General features: G+C 51.1%; 1 protein-coding gene across 6 annotated transcripts in view; it reads left to right on the forward strand.

The window, feature by feature from the left end:
• Positions 1-3823: 3823 nt before the first annotated feature.
• CTIF (cap binding complex dependent translation initiation factor) overlaps positions 3824-19080 on the forward strand; it is a 300225-nt gene continuing 284968 nt past the window's right edge. Inside the window, exon 1 of one of the 6 annotated variants that reach the window (XM_068562497.1) lies at positions 3824-4022. Coding sequence is in view for 2 of the 6 variants with exons in the window: in XM_068562495.1 (XP_068418596.1) it covers positions 10646-10720 (75 nt within the window). In the remaining 4 variants the exon portion in view is untranslated. Of the gene's footprint in view, positions 4023-4482; positions 4533-4945; positions 4968-10510; positions 10721-14758; positions 14782-19080 lie in introns of those variants that run through there. The other 5 variants (XM_068562498.1, XM_068562500.1, XM_068562495.1 and 2 more) reach the window with 5 other exon arrangements.

Raw genomic sequence — 19080 nt, forward strand, 5'->3', positions numbered from 1 at the left:
GGGTTGTGTAGTGGAAGCTGAGATGAGACAGGGGTGAAACTTAACCTGATTCTATCAAGCCATTATCTCTCCAAGCCAACACCACAGCAGCAGAGAGAAAACACTAGACTGATAACTTCCTTCCCTCTGTGGGGTCACTGGCCACCAAACTGATGCATGATGAACCCACTCTCTAGCTTCCACATAAAGACACGACTTCTGCAATGCCTCCCAGGCCAATGCTACAAAACTGGGATTTAGGTCACTGCTGACCTCCTCCCGATGGGAAGTTATAAGTGAATCTAGTCTCACTTTCCTCCCAGAAGTCTTCTCTGACCATCCCAGCCTGCTAGGAACGTTTTGTTCATTTAACATCACCCTCATGCAGAATAGCACCCCATCAGTTCTTCTGTTATCTCATGGGTGCCAGCTCCTGAAGCGAGCCATTTCTCTGCCCCTGCACTCTGGTGGGCTCCCACCAGGCCTTCAATAAATGCACTGACTGATGGAGGAAAGACTGTCAGGAGTCAGAAGAGGATATGGGAAGAAAAGAGAAATATTCCCTTTTGCTAGTGTCCTTTTTTTTTTTTTTCTTTTCTTTTTTTCTTTTTGGCTGTACTGTGCAGCTTGCGGGATCTTAGTTCCCTGACCAGGGATCGAACCCGGGCCATGGCAGTGAAAGCACCAAGCCCTAACCACTGGACCGCCAGGGAATTCCCTCCTTTTGCTAGTATCTTAGGAAAGTATTGATTAGGAAAAGCAACTGCTTAAGACAGAGAGAAACAGTCTGGCTTTTCATTTCTAGGCTATGTGGTAACAAGTCAGGCTTAACAACTCAAATCTGCCTAATTAACCAATTCCAGTGCCAGCTTATTGACTCTGCATCCAGCAGCTCCTCTGACCCAAGCTTGCAAGTGGGGCATAAGATCAACTGCAGGGAAGGAAGGCCACCACATGAGGGACCAATGAAGCCCCAGGCCTCCCACACTGGGAAAGCCACAGTTCCTAGTCTGAGTGACTCACAGAGTCTTCCTCTCAAAGACCCCCATTCCAGCCCGAAATCCCCATCAGCAAAGGCCGTTTCAGAAAGCTCTAGATAAGAGGACAAACATGTCATAGTTGGAGGAGAGAATGAAAAGATTATCTTATCATCCATTGATGAAGGTGGAATAGGCTGAAGGTAAAGCAGAGAGCCAGGCTCTGGGATGTGGAAAGCAGGAGGTAAGTGTTGCTAGGTGGGAAGAAGGAACACGGGAGCCTGGGGACACTGTCCAGAGAAGGGGCTTTGGGTGCACACACAAGGGGGTCCTGGGGCAGCAGGGTGGGGAGGGGGAGAGCGTAACCACTATGTCAGCTGGGGAGGGTTAGGAGCGCTGAGCCCGCGGGCGGTGAGGACTAAAATCGGGTGAAGGTTCCTTGAAGACAACCCTAACCTACTTCACACATGAAGATGAGTCATCCGCAGGAATCCTCCCTGCAGCACCAGCTCTGCTGGCCTACCTGCAGAAAAAAAAAATTCAGGGATCACTCTCCTGGCCCAGAAAGACCCTGGGACAGGGAAAGGAATGACCATCACCAAGAGTTGCTGTGTGACGAGGAGCCAGTTTAAATGCATTTTCACCGTTGGTTCTCACAAGGCCAAGAAAGGTTGTTGAATAAGCTGCCCAAGTCACTCATTTGGAGGTTAAGTGAACAGCCCAAGGTCACAGATCCAGGAAGTGTCACGCCTGGGATTCAAGCTGAGGGTTCAGGCTGACTCTTGAGTCTGTGCTGTCACCACTGGCCCTGTCACTGCAGGCACAGCCCCCAAACAGAGGCATGTACTCTCCACGGATGTTTTGCACTCTGCAGGTTGCTCAGCCTTTCCTCACCTCTGGGGCTGGATCCTGTTCTCACCTCTGGGGGTGTGATTTAAAGCAAAGCCAAAACCAAGACCCAGACAATTCCATTCTTGTTCCTTTGCAGGTAGTGTGCATATCACACAATGTGCAAAACAGCATTGACAACAAAAGGTAGGTAAATGGGAATTTGCTGAGTGGATAGACTCTGGGACTATTAGTCCATATTTCGTAAATCCAGGAAATCATCCAGATGTTAAAGCGCAAAAATAACTGCTGAGCCAGTGAGGCATAAATGCTAAGAGGGACAAACCAGTAGGAAGAGTCAGGTGTGCTTAAACACGTTCCTTTGCCGGGGGGTACTGGGCCTGGCACCCAGACAACTGGCTTCTGGTAGCCACTCTGCCTCTTATGAACGCACAACTATGGGCCTGCTGCCTCCCTCTAGAAGAGAGGGGATGACACTCCTCCACGTCCTTTGGTACAAGAGTCAAAAGAGCTGCTCTACTGGGTGTGACTGCGGATGCTGCTTCGCTTTCCTTCCACCGCGGCTTGGCACATGCTGAGCTTCAAGTCAGGAAGACATGCTCTCCGCTCTGAAAGAAATCCCACCCCTCTTTCAAGGCCCACTGCAAGGCCCATCTCTGCTGAAAAGCCATCCCAGGCTCCTTCTGCCCTCTAGACCCACCCTTCATCCCTGACCCACCCGCATTTTGGGTCCTTCCTTCTGCCCTGTCAAATTACTGGGACTTTCATAATTTGCTCTCTTATCTCTCATCTCGAGCCTTTGTACCCTGCAGACTTACTCAGAGGTCTACCCTTCCCTTTGCCTTTGTTAAAAATGTCAGTAATTCTTACCTAAAGGACTACCTCCTCCAGGAAGCCTTCCCTCATCCTCTCCTACCCCTATCCACCCTCCATCCTGGTTGGCTGCTCCTCCTGAGGGTTCCGTAGCACTTTGTGCCTATGCCTATGTTAAGTGTGGACTTATCCCCTATACTTTCATTGACTGTGGTCCTTACAAGAGACTTTGACCTCCTTGAGGGTCTCACCTGTCTTGGCATTCCCGGACATGTCGCATTCGTGGAAAGTGCTCACCAAATGTTATATGAATTAATAAATGATTTTCTTCGCAGTTATACCGAGTCACACAGTTCCTTCCATGAGTTTATAACCCCCTTGCTTGGAGGGTGTACAGCATCATATATTTCTCCAGAAGGCTTCTCTGTGCTAAGCTCAGTGCCTAGCACCTAGTAGGCACTTGGAAAACGCTGGTGATTTGGTTAAGTGATTACTGAATTATACATTGCATTGAATTCTCCCAGTCACCAAGTCCCCAGCCTTAGCCCTTAGCACGGCCAATGGAAAATTAATTGGTTGCAAAGTGCATATCTAATTACAACATCCCGCCCCTGCCACAGAGATGTTCAAATGTTAATTATAACATATGCATCTCAATAACAGACGTTAGCATTTAATACAGCGTTAATAACTGGACTTGGGCCGCCTAGTGCGTACACAAAGCTCCCTTTTATCTGCCATTAGGACGGACTTAGCACTTAAAGCAAGGAAGTCCTCATCTTTAGAGCCGTCCTGTCCCTAAAATCAAATGTTTCCCTCCAAGCCTGGATCTCGCCTAAGCCCCCAATTCTCCCCACGCGGAGGTCCCCACCCAGGGCTGCGCCAGCACGTTGCGGGGAGGGGAACGGGCGTTGGGCGTTGGGTTTCGGCGTGGCCAGACAGGCTGTCTCTGCTGCTCAGGCACATCCCCGGCGTCCCGGCGGCGCCCCGTTCTCCAGGGCCCGCCATCCCGGTAAAGAAAGGCGAACTACATTACCCATCAGGCCTCCCGCCGCCCTCTTTCCTTTCAAGTCGTTGCACGTGGCCGGAGGGGAGGGCGGGGCCTGGACGTCACTCTCCTACATTCTCTTTCCCTGTGTCAGAGCGGAGATCATTTTTTTTTTTTTTTTTCGTTCCTCTACTCCCTCTCCCCCACCCGCCCCTCCCTCCCTCTTTCCCTCCCCTCCCTCCCTCCCCTGTCGGCTGGGTTTGTGCGCTGGGGCGCCGGAGCCCCTCCGCCGCCGGGACGCGCGGAACTCGAGGCTGGAGTCGGCTCTCCCGAGCCTCCTCCCTCCCTTCTCCTTCCCTGCCCCCTTCCCCCACCCCCCGACTAGGGCTCGGAGCGGCGGCCAGAGGAACCCCGAGGTGAGCATCCCCCCGTCCGCCCCCCTCTTTTAGTCATCTCTGATTGCCGATCGATTCGGGGACCCGCGAGGAGGGCTGCGTGACGTGTGCGTGCTTATAGATAAATCCGGGAAAACCGACCCAAACAATTAGCCCCCTTCCCCCCCTCCCTGCGCCTGGGACAGCCAGGAGTCGGCGCCCATCCACCTTCCCCGCTTCTGTCGAGGACCGCACTCCACGATCTCGCCCCCTCCCGAGGTTTGCCCCTTCCCTGCCGGGTTCCCCGCCGGTAGGGGAGCCGTAGCTCTGGAGCTCCAGTGAGGAGGGGGGTTCTTGGGGGGCGCACGGCTGGAGCCCGGCTCGCGTTGGAGCCGCGCGGTGTAGCCGCTGTCATGTGCCAGATTCCGACCCGGGGGGAGGAAGAGAGCGAGCTTGATTCCTCTCTTTTGTTTTGAAGCCCGCATTTGCTGCATCAAGCAGTTGGTTTAGTACCGGCCAAACTTGCAGCTGTTCTGACCGTGCTCCGCTGAGGTAGGGTGGCGGCTCCCGGAGGGACCCCGAGAGACTATCTCCACGCCGCCCCTCCCTCCTCTGGTGACTGATTGTGTCTGTGGCGGCCGCGTGTGTGTGTGCGCGCCCGTCCCCGCGGGCGCGGGGATGTCTGTCGTCTAGACAGGCTGCACCCTCCCTCCGTCCACGATGAGCCCGCGGGCCGCGGGGGGCGCGGGGGATGGGAGCAGAGGAGGAACCCGAATCGGTAGATCCACTGAGGTCGCGCGGTGATTCCCCACGGCGGTGATTCTGTTGGCTTTAAAAAAAATTATTATTATTATTCATTCCTGTCGCCGCGGTGTAATTGGGCCTGGGGAACGGATCCGTCCGGCGGAGCCAAAGTTGACAGGCTCTGAAAAGCCAGCTCGCAGTGGCTGGTGACCCGGGTTCCGGCTCGGGCCCTTCAGCGAGCAGGTGACTGTCCCGGACGCCGGCCGTGGTGGGGGGGAGTGGGGGTGGGCGGCGGGCAGGGGGGGCGGTGGCTTGTCTGCGGCGGAGCTGTGCTGCCCCTGAGGGCCGGGTGCTGGAGCCTGGGTGCATCTGAGGGTGGCGTCCCGGGGACCGCGCATCTGAGTTGGGTACGTCTCTCCATTGACGTTAAATGACAGTCGGGAGTCTGAGCCCCTCCTGTGGGCGGCGTTGGCTGTTTGGTTTCGTGGAGTTTTCAGGGTTGGGGTTTGGGGGCAGGTGTGAACAGAGAGGGGGTTGCGGCGTGTAAAGGGGAGGGGTGGCTGGCGGCGCGGTGTGCATCCCCACCCGGGGGGTGAGGCGTCGCCTCCCGCGCCCAGCTGTTTGTGTGTGTACACACCGCTCTGGCGTGTGTGGGGGGGCGGGGACCGCAGACCGCGGCGTCGTGGGGACGCGCTTGGGCCCAGATCGCCTGGGGTATCGGTCCCGCCAGGGCTCGTAGTGGTGTGTGTGTCCGCGCTCGCGCCAGGGTTACTTGGAGAGGGGGGTTGTGCGGCTGGGGGCCCGGGGAGACCCTGGGGTTGCGTAACCCTCCCTTCGCGTCCCCGACGCCCCTCTGACCCGGCAGACTGTCCACCTACTCGGTGGCGCCGGGGGCTGGTCTGGCTGGGCCTGGAGGAGCCGCGGGCGCTCGCGCGTTGCCCCCCCCCCCACGCCCCTCGGTTGACCCTTGGCCGGGGGCGCTCTGTGGGTGCCCGTGCCCGCGCCTGCCGCTGCCTTCGCAGATCCTGGAGAGAATTAGCGCGCTCTGCGCACCCCCTCCCAATTTTTCGACCTGGAGATAGTGGGGGCCAAAGGCTGTCCGGCCTGACCGGCCCCGGGCCCAGCCCCGCGCTGCCTCCTGCGCCGCTGCCGGGTGCCCAGCCGGCCGCACGCCTTTGCCGGCTCTGTCCTCTCGGCGCTGGGTCTCTGCGGCCGGGGATTATCTCCCAGGCTAGGGGCCCGCGCGCAAAGGGAGGAAGCCGCTGGAGCTGCGGGCTGCGCGGCGGCTGGAGGCTCCCGATGGCGAAAGTGACACAGCACGAGCGCCGCTGCCCCCCCGAGCTGGAGGAGAGAGGAAGGAGCCGCCCAGAGGGCGGGGAGGGGCCGCAGGCTGTCCGGCCTGTTTCCTCCCGTCCAGCTCCGGGTCTGGGCCGTAAATCTCAGGGATCCCGACTACGAGCATGCTGGGACCGCGCGAGAAAATTGCCTGGCGTGCGAGAAAACCCAATCATAGTGGAACAGAACGCACCGAGCAGACGTTAGAAGATGTCCAGTCCCTCACAGGATACACTCCCTTAGAGTATTTGAAACAGGATTCGATTTACACACAGATCAACTCATCTGCTGTGTCAAGTGTCTGTCCTGGATAATGTGCGCTCGGAGCAGTAATTTTATAACGCATTCTGGGATACAGTGTCATCAGTGATTAACAAATTGCTAGAATAACAATATGTTTGTATGACTTTACTGGGCAGTCCCCCACCCCATCATCGCATTTATTAAGACGGTCCCATGAGCTAGGGGGATATTGACCCCATTTTACAGAATAGCACATTGAGGCTCAAAAACTGATGTGACTTGCCTGAGGCCTTTCTGTGATTTCACTTCTCAGACTATGGCTTTTAATTTAAATAGTGACCACCTTTTTTTTTAAAGTGTAGGTCTTGGCACCTCAGGAAATACTGAACCCAAGAAAGGGAGTAAATTATGGTATTTATTCTTTGTCAAAAAACACTTGGTTTGCTACCAGTCCTAATGAGAATAAGTATTAAAAAACAGAAGTCTGCGTTGCTGTTATCACTCATCTGATAATTTACTGTTGGTGAATGATCGTCAGCTTTGATACATGCAGTATGTATACCTGCATGTAATAAATACATATGGATATATGTTTCTGCAACACATGCCTGTGTTCATATGGGTGTGTTCGTGGGGTCTTTACTGAATCTAAGGTTTATTCTTTACTTACTGGTTCCAAAACCATGCGTTTAAAGTATAGCTCCTGAGAAACCACCCAGGTCCCTGCCCCCTCCATCTCCAGGGATGAGGAAGCCTTGAAAAGAACAAAGAGCTCCTACATAACTGTATGTATTTTTCAGAGTTTGCACACATGAAGGTTCTCAGACGCAACCTGGAGTGTTATTAGGTTTGGTCAGATAATCAGCAATTCATTCACAAATATGTACTGAACACCAACATGTTTGTGTATGTTGAAGCGCATACAAAGAAAATTTAACATAGTGGCCCTGCTTGGCAAAAACATTTTCTAGCTGTGGAGATAAATGTTAAGATTTCAAGTCCAGCAAATGTTTGTTGAGCACCTTCCGACATCTAGCAGGCTAGATACTCTGCTGTGTTTGGGGCACACAAAGATAGGATAGCAGAAACAGCTAATTTGCAGTGCAAAAAATGGATGATTCAGAGCCTGCAGGAGGGAACAAATCCTAAATATTTTAAAGCACTCGCCCTGGGACTTAGTCAATTTCACATATGTTGGTTGCAAGGGACTCATAATGCCAGTCCCTGTGCTACAGCAAATGCAGAAGGAAGCAACAGAGGAAGAAGAGCCTTGTTGCTCTGAACTTCAAACTATTTGGAACCTCCCAGGTGAGCCCTGGAGGTCCGTCCTTCTGTAGAAGTTAGGCAGCTCGTGGAAGATGACCCTGAAGCCAACCAACAGGTTAGTCTGCTGAGCAATGAGGAACTGACAAGTTGTTCTCTGTGCTCCTGCCCCAGCTCTGATGGACAGTGATGGGCTGTGATAGGCTGTCTTCAGTGGCTTTGGTCAAGGTCTCAGTCAGGCCTTGCCTGAGTTTAGTAGTTTCTGTCTCACAGGTCTATGGATATGTTCTAATATGAGTCTGCTTTTTAATCTATTCATTCTCCAACTCACTTCCCGGGTCCTTGACACTGTTTTCCAATTTCATCTCAGTTTTGGGGTCCACTGCCCTTGTTTTTTTTTTTTTTTAATAAATTTCATTTATTTATTTATTTTTGGCTGTGTTGGGTCTTCGTTGCTGCGTGCGGGCTTTCTCTAGTTGTGGCGAGTGGGGGCTACTCTTTGTTGCAGTGCGCGGGCTTCTTGTTGAGGTGGCTTCTCTTGTTGCGGAGCACGGGCTCTAGGTGCGCGGGTTTCAGTAGTTGTGGCGCATGGGCTCAGTTGCTCCGCGGCATGTGGGATCTTCCCGGACCAGGGCTCGAACCCGTGTCCCCTGCATTCACTGCCCTTGTTTTAAGGTTCTGTTGTTTGCAGTTCACATGATGAAGGAGGAAGCAGGAGGTGGTGGTTAGGATGGGGAGAGAATCCTGAGCCCAGAGAAAGAACAGGAGGTACAAAACAGACGGGCAAATTGCAGTTTTGGGCAATTCTCCAAACCTGATGGCATTTCTGCATAGCTTACCCAATAACGTGACAGCCCCTTTTGGTGTTCTCTTTGAGGGGGATCCTCTACCTCTGGGCCTCACTGCTGACTCGTTGGTCACCTGAGCTCAGCTGCTAACATTCAGGCTTTGCTCTTGTGCCCTCCTGCCTCCTCCTGCATGCAGTTTAACTTAGGGCACTGCTGTGATGGTGGTCTTCTCTCAGAATTACCCCCATGCTGACTATTGACAGCTGCCTGTTGTTTCTGAATTGATCCTCGGCCAGAGCTGTGGTTCAGAACAGAGTGAGAACAGACACACCCTCAGATCTAGGCACCCAGAACTGGGAAGGGCCTTGTTGATGAGCTGAAGACCCCAAGGCCCAGAGAGGTGAAATGACTTGCCCAAAGTCACAGGGAGCCCTTGGCAGAGTGGAACATGAACTTCTAAAATTTGAGGCCTTATTTAATCTTCTTTCTCTGTACTGTGATGCTTCCTGAAAAAAAGTGGGGTTCTTACTTCCCAAAGAGTGAAAACTCTGCATCTTTTTTTTTTTTTCCCCTTTGGTTCCAGAAAAGGCCTAGGAATTCATCTTTTAGTCTTGAGATTGCTTTCCTTCAAGCCTGGCCTTCATTGCCCTATCTTTCATCTTTGGCCCCCAGGAATCTGGATGAGAGCATATATTTGGGAGAGAGGTCTATGCTTGGGGCCTTCCAATGCTTTTAAGTTTGGTCTGTGGCTTTCCCTTTCGATGGCAGTGTCCTCAGGAACCTCCTGAAAGTGTTTGCAAAGCTGTTACGTACATGCATTTTTCTAGGAGGAGGATCCACATATTTCATTGGATTCTTACCTGACTCAAGTAAGGAGAAGAACTACTGGGGGTGGGGGGTAGTGGAGTTGGATAGGGGGTTGGTTGGCACTGGAGACTAGCATAATACCTTACACCTGATTTGGCTTTGCAGTTTATGAACTATTTCACACAAATTATTTCATCTGCTTTTTATAATAGCCCTTTGAGGCTGTTGTTGTTATTCCCATTTTGCAGATGGGGAAACTGAGCCTCCATGGTTAGTGCCATGCCGCAGTCACAAGTAAGTAGTAGAGCAGGGATCTGACCCCAAGTCTTCAGGTTTCAAATCTGGTGTCCTGAGTTGACGTGGTCCACCGCGGCACATCATCATTACACTTTTATGAGTGGTGGACCTCGAACTTTTTGGAGCTTCTTCTTTTTTTTCTTTTTTTTTTGGAGCTCCTTCTTCATGATATCCACTGCTGGCTTATGTCCAACCATGGAGCCAGACCTAAGTGCTAACTTACCCGGGGGTGGGATGGATAAAGTACGGGAGGCAGTTATCTTAACAGTGATATGTGGACTGGGGCCAGTTTGGGATGATTTCATGAAAGAGGTGAATTTGAGGGTAGGTCTGGGGTTGTGGCAGACCTGGCAGAGGTTTTCAGCTGGGACCATGGCCCAAAAAGGGTGAAGGGGAAATTGTGTGTGCTTGGTCCTGGGTGGAGCTGACCAAGGAGGTTGGGTGGACCCTGCAGTCAGACGGGGCTTCTCACAGTGACTGGGATCTTTCTCTGGCCAGCTCTGTGCTCCGCCCTGGGGCTGCAACCGCGAACAGGCACAGCCCCTCCTGCCTTCAAAGAACCCACTGTCTCGCGGGAGAGGCAGACCCTTAAACAGTTAAATTCAGCATGTGTGGTGAGCGCAGTGGTGGAGAAAGTTGCCTTCCAGACAAAGGCCACCTGTTCTAGCCTCAGAGATCAGAGAGGGCTTCCTAAGGGAGATGATGCAGGAGCTGAATCTGAATGTATGAAAAGGAATTAGCCAGGAGAAGAGACAGGAGAAGGACCTTCAGGGGGAGGGAATGTGGGCGCAAAGGCGTAGAGGCCCGAGGCTGCCTGGTGGAGGAAGGGACTGCCGCAGGGAAGTCAAGCACAAGGCCGAGAGGCATACAGAGCCCCTCTCTGAGGAGCTTGTGAGCCTGGCTGAGGACGTCGCATTTCGGCATGGAGGACAGGGCTTTAAGCAGAGTCAAGGCAATCGGCCGTGGGCCAGAAGGGAGCATGACCGGGAGCCAGGCAGCGTCTGGGCTGATGAGGCAACAACGAGCTCCGTGCAGTATTCAGGTCCCAGGGGATGAGACATATGCGGAGGAGGGAAGGCCACGTATTAAAAACGTTTGGGGAGTAAAGTCGGCCGTGATTGCTTAGCTTTGGGGGATAAGGGAGGAGTCCCAGTGACTCCCAAGTTTCTGGCCTTGTGGACTCAGTGGATGGCGGCCTTTACTGGGCAGTGCCCTTCTGGTGGCTGGAGCAGGTCTGCTCTGGTGGGGGTGAGAAGGATTGTGGTGAGTTTAATGTTAGCCGTGGTGAGTTTGAATTGCTGGTAGGATAGTCCAGTGGAGCTGTCTTCCAGACAATACAGCGTGCATGGTAGAAGCCTGGGGAGGAGGTGTGGGCAGGAGCTCCAGTTCTGGGAGTGGGGAATGGTCTGCTGCTGAACGTGACTGCCGTGGGGACTGCTGTAGACAATAAGAAGACCTCTTCCTCCCATTGTCAGAGAATCCTTTGTCACGCTGGGCCGCTGTCGTCAGGGAAGCCAGGCGGGGATGCTGTGTCATGCTGGAGGCCCAGCTGGCAGAATCCAGCGACAGCCAAGAGCGCGCTTCAGCTGGAAGCCTTAGAGTGAGTTAGGGGAGAGGCCTTGTCATTTTTAACATCCCTGGTTGGCAGAGCCCTTCCCAGGCCCTCAGGGCGTAAGTAAAGGGCAGGGGAGACCTGGACCTCTGCCCAGGAGAAGGCAGTCTAGTTGGGAGACAAGATGTGGACATATGAAACCACTAAAAATCTGTAATAACCTGGGTAAATAGTGGGCTGCACATTAAATGGAAGAGGCCTGCTGGTACTTCTCTTCCTGCCATGCCGCATTTTTACAGGGCTGCTGTGTTTTGGGCAGAGTGCCAATCTTTTCATTTTTGAATGCTCGGACCTACGTAGCAGGTGTTCATCCTACGTATTTGGATCTGCAGGGATGTGGCCAGAGTTTGTTGTTTGGGGTGTGGGGTGAGGTCAGCCAGAGAAGGTTCCCGTGAACAAGTCCAAAGAGGGGATTCCAACACTGATTTGGAATATTTTTAGTACCATAGTGGAGTAAAAATCTCGAAAACCTTCCAACTACCAAGCACCTAGAAATGCTGTATGAAATATAACTAGCATCCTTTCAAAGAAGGGCTGAGCTTCTCGAATGTAAGAGAAATCCCCAGGGAACTCAAAAGTGAGCGAGGACAGTAAGCTTGCACTGACGCTAGGCCAGGCCTGGGGGTGGGTTTGGCTGTGGGCGTGTTGAAGGGTCTCAGAACCAAAGGCAGCTGAGCCCTTGACAATGCCTCCTCCAGGGTCCGAGGTGAGTCTGGGAGTTGGCATGGAGGGCCCTGCCTGAAATGGGCCCCTGCAAAGGTGAGCAGGCTTGGAGAGAGGATGGAATAGACGTCCGCCTGGTGGCATGGAAGTGGGAGAGGGGGAGCTTGTCTGTCTTGGCCTGGATTTGGGGTGGGGAAGAATCTTCCCTAGAAACTCGAAACCTCAGACCTGTTGTAGTCTTGGATGACCACTACATGTGTAGTCCAGAAGTCCCCAGGGAATTAGCACATAAAGCCTTCAGGCGCCAGGGTCTTCCTGCCTGTGGGCTCCAGGATCTCATGAGTGCAGGGAAGATTCTGGGGTTCTTCACCCTTCACTGACTTGGGTCTCCACCTTGGAGAGATGCTGCAGGACCCGGGGGGATGATGGGGGGCGCTGAGTGAGGAGGAGGAGAAAGAGGCCTTGGCGGGAACCTTTGAAAAGGGCCTTCATGACACTTATACACTGCTGAGGGCGTGTGCATGGCTGTGGAGAAAGGCTGCACCTGCCCGAGGGCTTCATCTCTCAGCAGAAGCCTGCAGACGAGCCTGTCCAGGAAGGTGAGACGTTCTCCCCCGCTGTTGACTCAGGCCAGGTCTTTACAGACAAGGCTTCTGTCCAGGCTCCTCCTCAGGGTGGCCTGTGCAGATTCCAGCTGCTCCTGGTCCCACCAGACTGTGCGCCGCATCATCTGCCCTAAGCCCAGAGGCTTGAGTTCCTCGCATTTCAAGGAGTTTGTTGTTTGGGGTGTGGGGTGAGGTCAGCCAGCTGTCTCCACCAGCACTTGCTCAGAGGCTTCCCGTGGCCGGGAGTATGTGGCTTGACGAGGCAGTGCCTTCCCTCATTAGAAGGCTTTTGCAGCTGGAAGGCCTCCTGTGAGCCTCAGGCACTGCCCGGCTATTTCCCCCCGTCGCCCCTTCGGCCATGGGCTGTGGTGAGAGATGCTTTGGAGGCCTTTCACCATCTTGCTCGCTTTTGCTGGAAGGGCCTTAATTTGTCGAGCTAAGATTCTGTGAGAATCCAGCCAACTTCCATCCTAACTTCCTTAGCAAAGAGGGAGATTTTGAAGACGAGATGTAAGGTTTGCTGAGCTGGCTGTGATGCAGAAGTTCTGAGGAGCTTTGGCTCAGTGCTTTTCAGATTCTGACTAGAGAAGCAAGTTCCTTCCTCCAGCACCCAGAATACATTTCAGTTTGTAAGTGAGTGACTCAGGAATCTGATGCAGGGAGCTGACGTTTATTGAGTGTCTGTCTGTTAGGTACCGGGTGCAGTGCTAGGTGTTGTCAGTATGTGTTACTAAATAAAAGTAACTTCTGTGAGGGAGAGAGAAAGGGCAGCAGAGCCGTGGATATGCCTTACTGTAGTTGTGACAATTGAGCCCTAAAGTTATTCAGAAAGAATGTGTGTGGTTCCATCTGGGAGTGGGTGGGGCAGGCATTCCCCATGCTGTTCCCTTATAGGGCCTTCCTCTGGGGTAGGCAATGTCATGATCTCACCACGAGCTGAGAACCCACAGACCTTTGCCGTATTCATGGGTCATTTGTTGAGATACTTACAAGTTTGAATCATGAGATCAAGAAAGTGGCCTGCTGGACAATCCACATCTTGATGTGTCACCAAACAGGACGGTGTTGACAATGACAGTGTTTTTCCCAGCATGCAAGGCAGAGCTTGCATGCAAGGGGGAGCTTGTCTGTCTTGGCCTGGATTTGGGGTGGGGAAGAATCTTCCCTGGAAACTTGAAACCTGAGACCTGTTGTGGCTTTGGATGGCCACTACATGTGTGGTCCAGAAGTCCCACTGGTGTCTGTCTACAGTGCCCCGGGCTCTTTGAGGAAGCAAAAGACTTTCCGCTCCTTTGCATTCACAGGTTGGCTGGCATCTGTGGGGTTCATATATTTAACAGGTGCCGTGTTGTGTTATGAGGAGCACGAGTTGCCTTTGTCGCGAGGTTGCATCAGCCAGCTGGATACACGGATGTGCGATCCGGACAGGGTCCAGTGGTGAAGGTCAGGGATTCTGGGAAAGTACCCAGTTTCTCCTCTTCTCCTTCCAAAAATTGTTCTTCATGCTCACATTCTACTGGTTTGCCTCAAACCTTTTACCTTAAGCCTGTTACCTCCGTTAACATTTGGTTTGGTTTAGCGGACGTGCATCAGACGCCTGCTGTGGGTCGGAGGCATTCAGACGAACCTGGCAGGGTCCCTACTTCCTGTCTTCATCTTGGTGGGGAAGACAGAATGGCCTCGTTTGTGTGGTGTGGGAAGTACTGGGTAAAGAGAAAGAAAAGTGTGCTGAGGCAGCCAGAAGTAGGATGACTATAATTTTTTGTCCAAATGGAGGCACTTTTGAGAGTGACAGGGAGTGCCATTCATAATCATGCCAGGACACAGGTATAAAGTGGGACTGTCCTGGGCAAATGGGGGCTTATGGCCACATGAGCCAGGGAGGGTGAATGCATGTGGGTCATACCTGACACTGTCATCAGTCCTTTGTACTACAGGATGCACGTAGGCCTAATGGAGGGGAGGGGCTTGGCTGCAAGAGAAACTGGCATCTGTTTCCTGTTTTTCTGGGGCTAGAGAGGAAAGCTTTATCTGTGGGGACTGTGGACTAAGAACTCTGATGGGTCTCAGTTTACAGCCACAAGGTTCTATCTTATATCTCACTATGATCTCAGTTTTGGGGTTGGAGATGGAAGCTTGGGGAGATGAAAACCACCTGGTTTGTAGGATGTTATTGGCTACAGGTAAAAGAACGCTGGACTAACAGTGGCTTAAAAAACAAGATGTTTGTAGACTTATCTAGCCAGAAGTCTGAATGTAGGGGTTCTAAAGTTGATTAATTCAGTGGGTCAATGATAATTTTAAGGACTCATTCTAACCTTCCAGGCAACCATTTACAGCACATTGGCCTCTGGCTCAGGCTTGACCCCTCATGGTCACAGCGTGGCTCCCACTGCTCCACACATCACATTCTCACGTAACTGTATTGGAAGGCAGGCAGGAAGGTGAGTTTCTCCTTGTGTCTTAAAAAAATTTTTTTTTTCTAATTGAAGTATAGTTGATGTACAATATTATATAAGTTACAGGTATACAATATAGTGATTTACAATTTTTTTTCTTTTTTTTTTTAAACAGAATCTGAATCAGTTGGTTTGGGACTGGGTCTGAGATTCTGCATTTTTTTTTTTAACCTTTATTTATTTATTTATTTATTTATTTATTTATTTATTTATTTATTTATTTATTTATTTATGGCTGTGTTGGGTCTTCATTTCTGTGCAACGGCTTTCTCTAGCTGTGGCAAGTGGGGGCCACTCTTCATCGCGGTGCGCGGGCCTCTCACTATCGCGACCTCTCTTGTTGCGGAGCACAGGCTCCAGACGCGCAGGCTCAGCAATTGTGGCTCACGGGCCCAGCTGCTCCGCGGCATGTGGGATCTTCCCAGACCAGGGCTCGAACCCGTGACCCCTGCATTGGCAGGCAGATTCTCAACCACTGCGCCACCAGGGAAGCCCTACAATTTTTAAAGTTGTTAAAAATATTGGCTATATTACCCATGTTGTACAATATATCCTTTAATTTGTTTTATACATAATAGTTTGTACCTTTTAATCCCCTGTCCCTATAGTGCCCTTCCCCACTTCCCTCTCTCCACTGGTAACCACTAGTTTGTCTTCTATATCTGTGAGTCTGCTTCTTTTTTGTTATATTCACTGGTTTGCTGTATTTTTTAGATTCCAGTATAAATGATATCATACAGTATTTGTCTTTCCAAGTCCATCCATGTTGCTGAAAGTGGCAAAATTTCATTATTTTTTATGGCTGAGTAGTATTCCATTGTGTGTGTGTGTGTGTGTGTGTGTGTGTGTGTGTGTCTGTGTGTATGCCACATCTTCTTTATCCATTCATCTGTTGATGGACACTTAGGTTGCTTCCACATCTTGGCAATTATAAATAATATTGCTATGAACATTGGGGTGCATGTATCTTTTCAAATTAGTGCTTTTGTTTTTTTCAGGTATATAGCCAGGAGTGGAACTGCCGGGTCACATGGTGGTTCTATTTTTAGTTTTTTTGTGAAACCCCCATACCATTTTCCACAGAGGCTGTACCATCCTTGTGTCTTAATGTATCAGGCATGAAAACCTTGCCCAGAATCCCCCTGCTAGAATTTACTCTCAAGTTCCATTGACGAGAAATGGGTTGTACCTCACCATGGAGGCTGATAAAGCAAGTTTTGGTGTTTTCTGCCTCATCTATAGGAAGAGGGAGAACTGCTTGCGAGGAGGTGGAGAGGGGGATCATGGTTAGGTAAGCAATGATTGTTTACCTCACCAAGTTTCATTGTGATTTTACTTATTCATTTGGGGATGTATCAGCTTTATTGAGATATATTTTTTTTATAAAATAATTTCTTATAATATAATTGAGGTATAAGGAAAACAAACCTACCCCCTGGGCTCTGGCAACTACTCTTCTTTCTTTCACTATAATCCTGCCTTTTCTAGTAATTATTGTTTCTTAACCTATAGGTAATATGGGAGTGTAGGACCCTAGGTGTCCCGTGGAGGTCTTTTGTGTGGTCTCAGGTAGATTCTATGTCCCCTTCCCCCAGTGGCCCCTCTGCATTCCGGTCACTGGGGCCAGGTGGAGAAGCTGAGCAGACAGAGTTGTCCAGAGGGAGGGAGAGGGAGGGAACCTATGTCGGTGGTGGCCCTGACAGCAGGACTGGAGATACCTAAGGGGCCGAGGTTCTGGCTGGTCCATGACAGACAGCAGTCACTTGTGCCGGCAGCTGTGGGGTTTGAGGGAGGAAATTGCTTCTTAGTGTGGCTTGGACACCTTGGATCCTGTAGAGTCAGTTCTCCTGCCCCTGCTAATTGAGAACTCTGGCCATGGGGAATGTAGGCCACGGGAAGATTATGGGGGACACCATCTTCCCCTCCCCAAACCATCATCCCCTTCTATTGATACAAACAAACAGCTCAGGCCAAGGGAAGACCACCCAGCGCCCTGGAGCAAATAAGTCCCCCCTGGGCTTTTCTGTACTCTGCTTGTATGGTCAGTTTTGTCCTCCTCTTCCATCCCAGCCTTTGGTCTGTACATCTTTAGCACACTTAGCACTTTGCGCCACTCCCATCCTTCCTTGGGTTCTTGCCTGATCTGCTCCCTGAGATCATAAGCACCTTGAAGATCATATCCTGGTCTGAGTCACTTGTGGATTTCCCATAGGGCTAGGGCAGTGCTTGCCACAGGGTCCCTGCTCCAGGAACACAGATCTTTTTTAAAGCAAAATGAGTATTTGTAGAATGAGGGGAGGTACTTGTTCACTTTGGGCATCTCTCCAGATTCCAAACCAGTTCAGTGTGGCACAGCACAGTGCCCGGGATAAGGATTTGTGAGTCTCTACATATTCCTTTCCTAAAGAGGAAGAAAGGTAATCCACCATGCTGTTATGGGTTGAATTGTATCCCCCCTAAAAGTATGTTGTAGTCCTAACCCCCAGGACCTTGGAATGTGACTGTGTTTGGAGATGGGGCCCTTAAAGAGGTAACTAAGGTAAAATGAGGTCCTATGGGTGGCCCTAATGCAATACGACTGGTATCCTTAAAAGAAGAGGACATCAAGACACAGATAAGACACAGACCTAGGACACCTGAGACAACCATGTGAGGACACAGGGAGAAGGTGGCCATCTGTGAGGCCAAGGAGAGAGGGCTCAGAAGAAACCACCCCTGCTGACGCCTTAATCTCAGACTTCTAGTGTCCAGAACTATGAGAAAATAAATTTCTCATGTCTAGGCCACCCAGTTTATGCTATTTTGTTATGAAAACCAGGCTCCAAATCCAGGCCTACGTGACTCCAGAACCTGGACTCTGCTGCTGTGTTTGGGGGTGGGGTGGGGGTGGATGTCTGTCAACTCAGGGATTGAACAGGTGGTATTTCTGCTGAAACCCTGGGGCAATCCAATAATAACTTTAAAAACCTAGCATTTGTTACGTATTACTGTGTTAAAGTGCTTCATGAGCACTTTACATGTGTTATCTTAATTAGCCTTCTATTTTACAGATGAGACCATGAGGGCACAGAGAGGTTAAGTAATTTACCCTAGGTCACACAGCTAATAAGTGGCATAGACTATTTTGCTATTTTGAGTGTTGTATCTTAACCATCGCACACGGGGATTGACAGGTTATGCTGAGGTCCTCTTGTGGTATTCTGGGAAAGTCACTGGTCTTATGTCTGCCATTAATGACTTGGGTGATCTTGGGCAAGTCTCTTTGCATCTGGATGTTTTCTCCTCGGTGACCTCAGGGACTGGATGAGATACTATCTAACGTCCCTGATTGTCTCCTTCTGAGGTTCCTAGTGCCAGGCCTCTGAGGCAGGGATTATATCCTCAGCATGGACTGGTGTAGGGGAGGAGGAATCCCTGTGATGTCATCTTCGGCATTTGCCCACACCTGAGGTAGCAGCTCTAGATCTGCCTGATTTGGCCATTTGGACCTATGGTTTGACAGTTTGCTCCTTCCCTATAAAATTAATTTTTTCAATAAGGTAGAAATTATCCCCACCCTGTGCCAGATACCTTTCTAGGTCTTTTAAGGATGTGGGCTTTGAGTTATATCAGCCAAAGGGTATGGGGAAAGGGTTGATGGTAAGTGATATGATGTGCTTTCTTCCTCTAGGTTGACTGCAGTCTCATTCATGCCAGAGAGAAACCAACCCCGGGGGCAGCACACCTTAAAAGAGCCCATGTTGAGCCAAAGACCTCTGCGTCTTTCGCCTTATCTTGTTTCCATTTCCCATGAGACCCAGGTAGATGGCAGGTGATGGTGAGGGTGAGGAGAGGGTGGTGGCCTCGTTCTAGGATTCTGGAGACTGAAAACAGAGCGGTAAGAACAAGGATGAGGTTGGCCAGGCTGCTTGTGGACAATCTCAGGGCCCTGGTTTTTAATCCTCTGGCAACCCAGCCCCTGGTTTATCCCCACAGGGTTTCAATGATTTTAGTTACCTCATTAGAGCTAAGTTTACTTAATGTATCTGTAATAGATTTTAAAACCAGAAAAGCAGGTGAGTGTCTTTGAAAGTTCCCAGTTACTCAGCTGCCTGCTCATGACCTCCATAGATCTAGGAAGCCGAAGCTCTCTGTCTCTAGCATTCAGATGGCCAGGAAGAGGCCTTCAGATCCCAGTGGCTGAGGACACCTTGAGTACCCTGACCGCTATGGATGGGCGGTTGTCAGCAAAACCGGGGGTTATTACCCCCCGGTGCTCTTATGAGGAGTGGGAGTGGGCAGGGC

This window comes from Eschrichtius robustus, chromosome 14 (assembly GCF_028021215.1).
Source record: "Eschrichtius robustus isolate mEscRob2 chromosome 14, mEscRob2.pri, whole genome shotgun sequence".
In the NCBI taxonomy this organism is placed as follows: Eukaryota; Metazoa; Chordata; class Mammalia; order Artiodactyla; family Eschrichtiidae; genus Eschrichtius; species Eschrichtius robustus.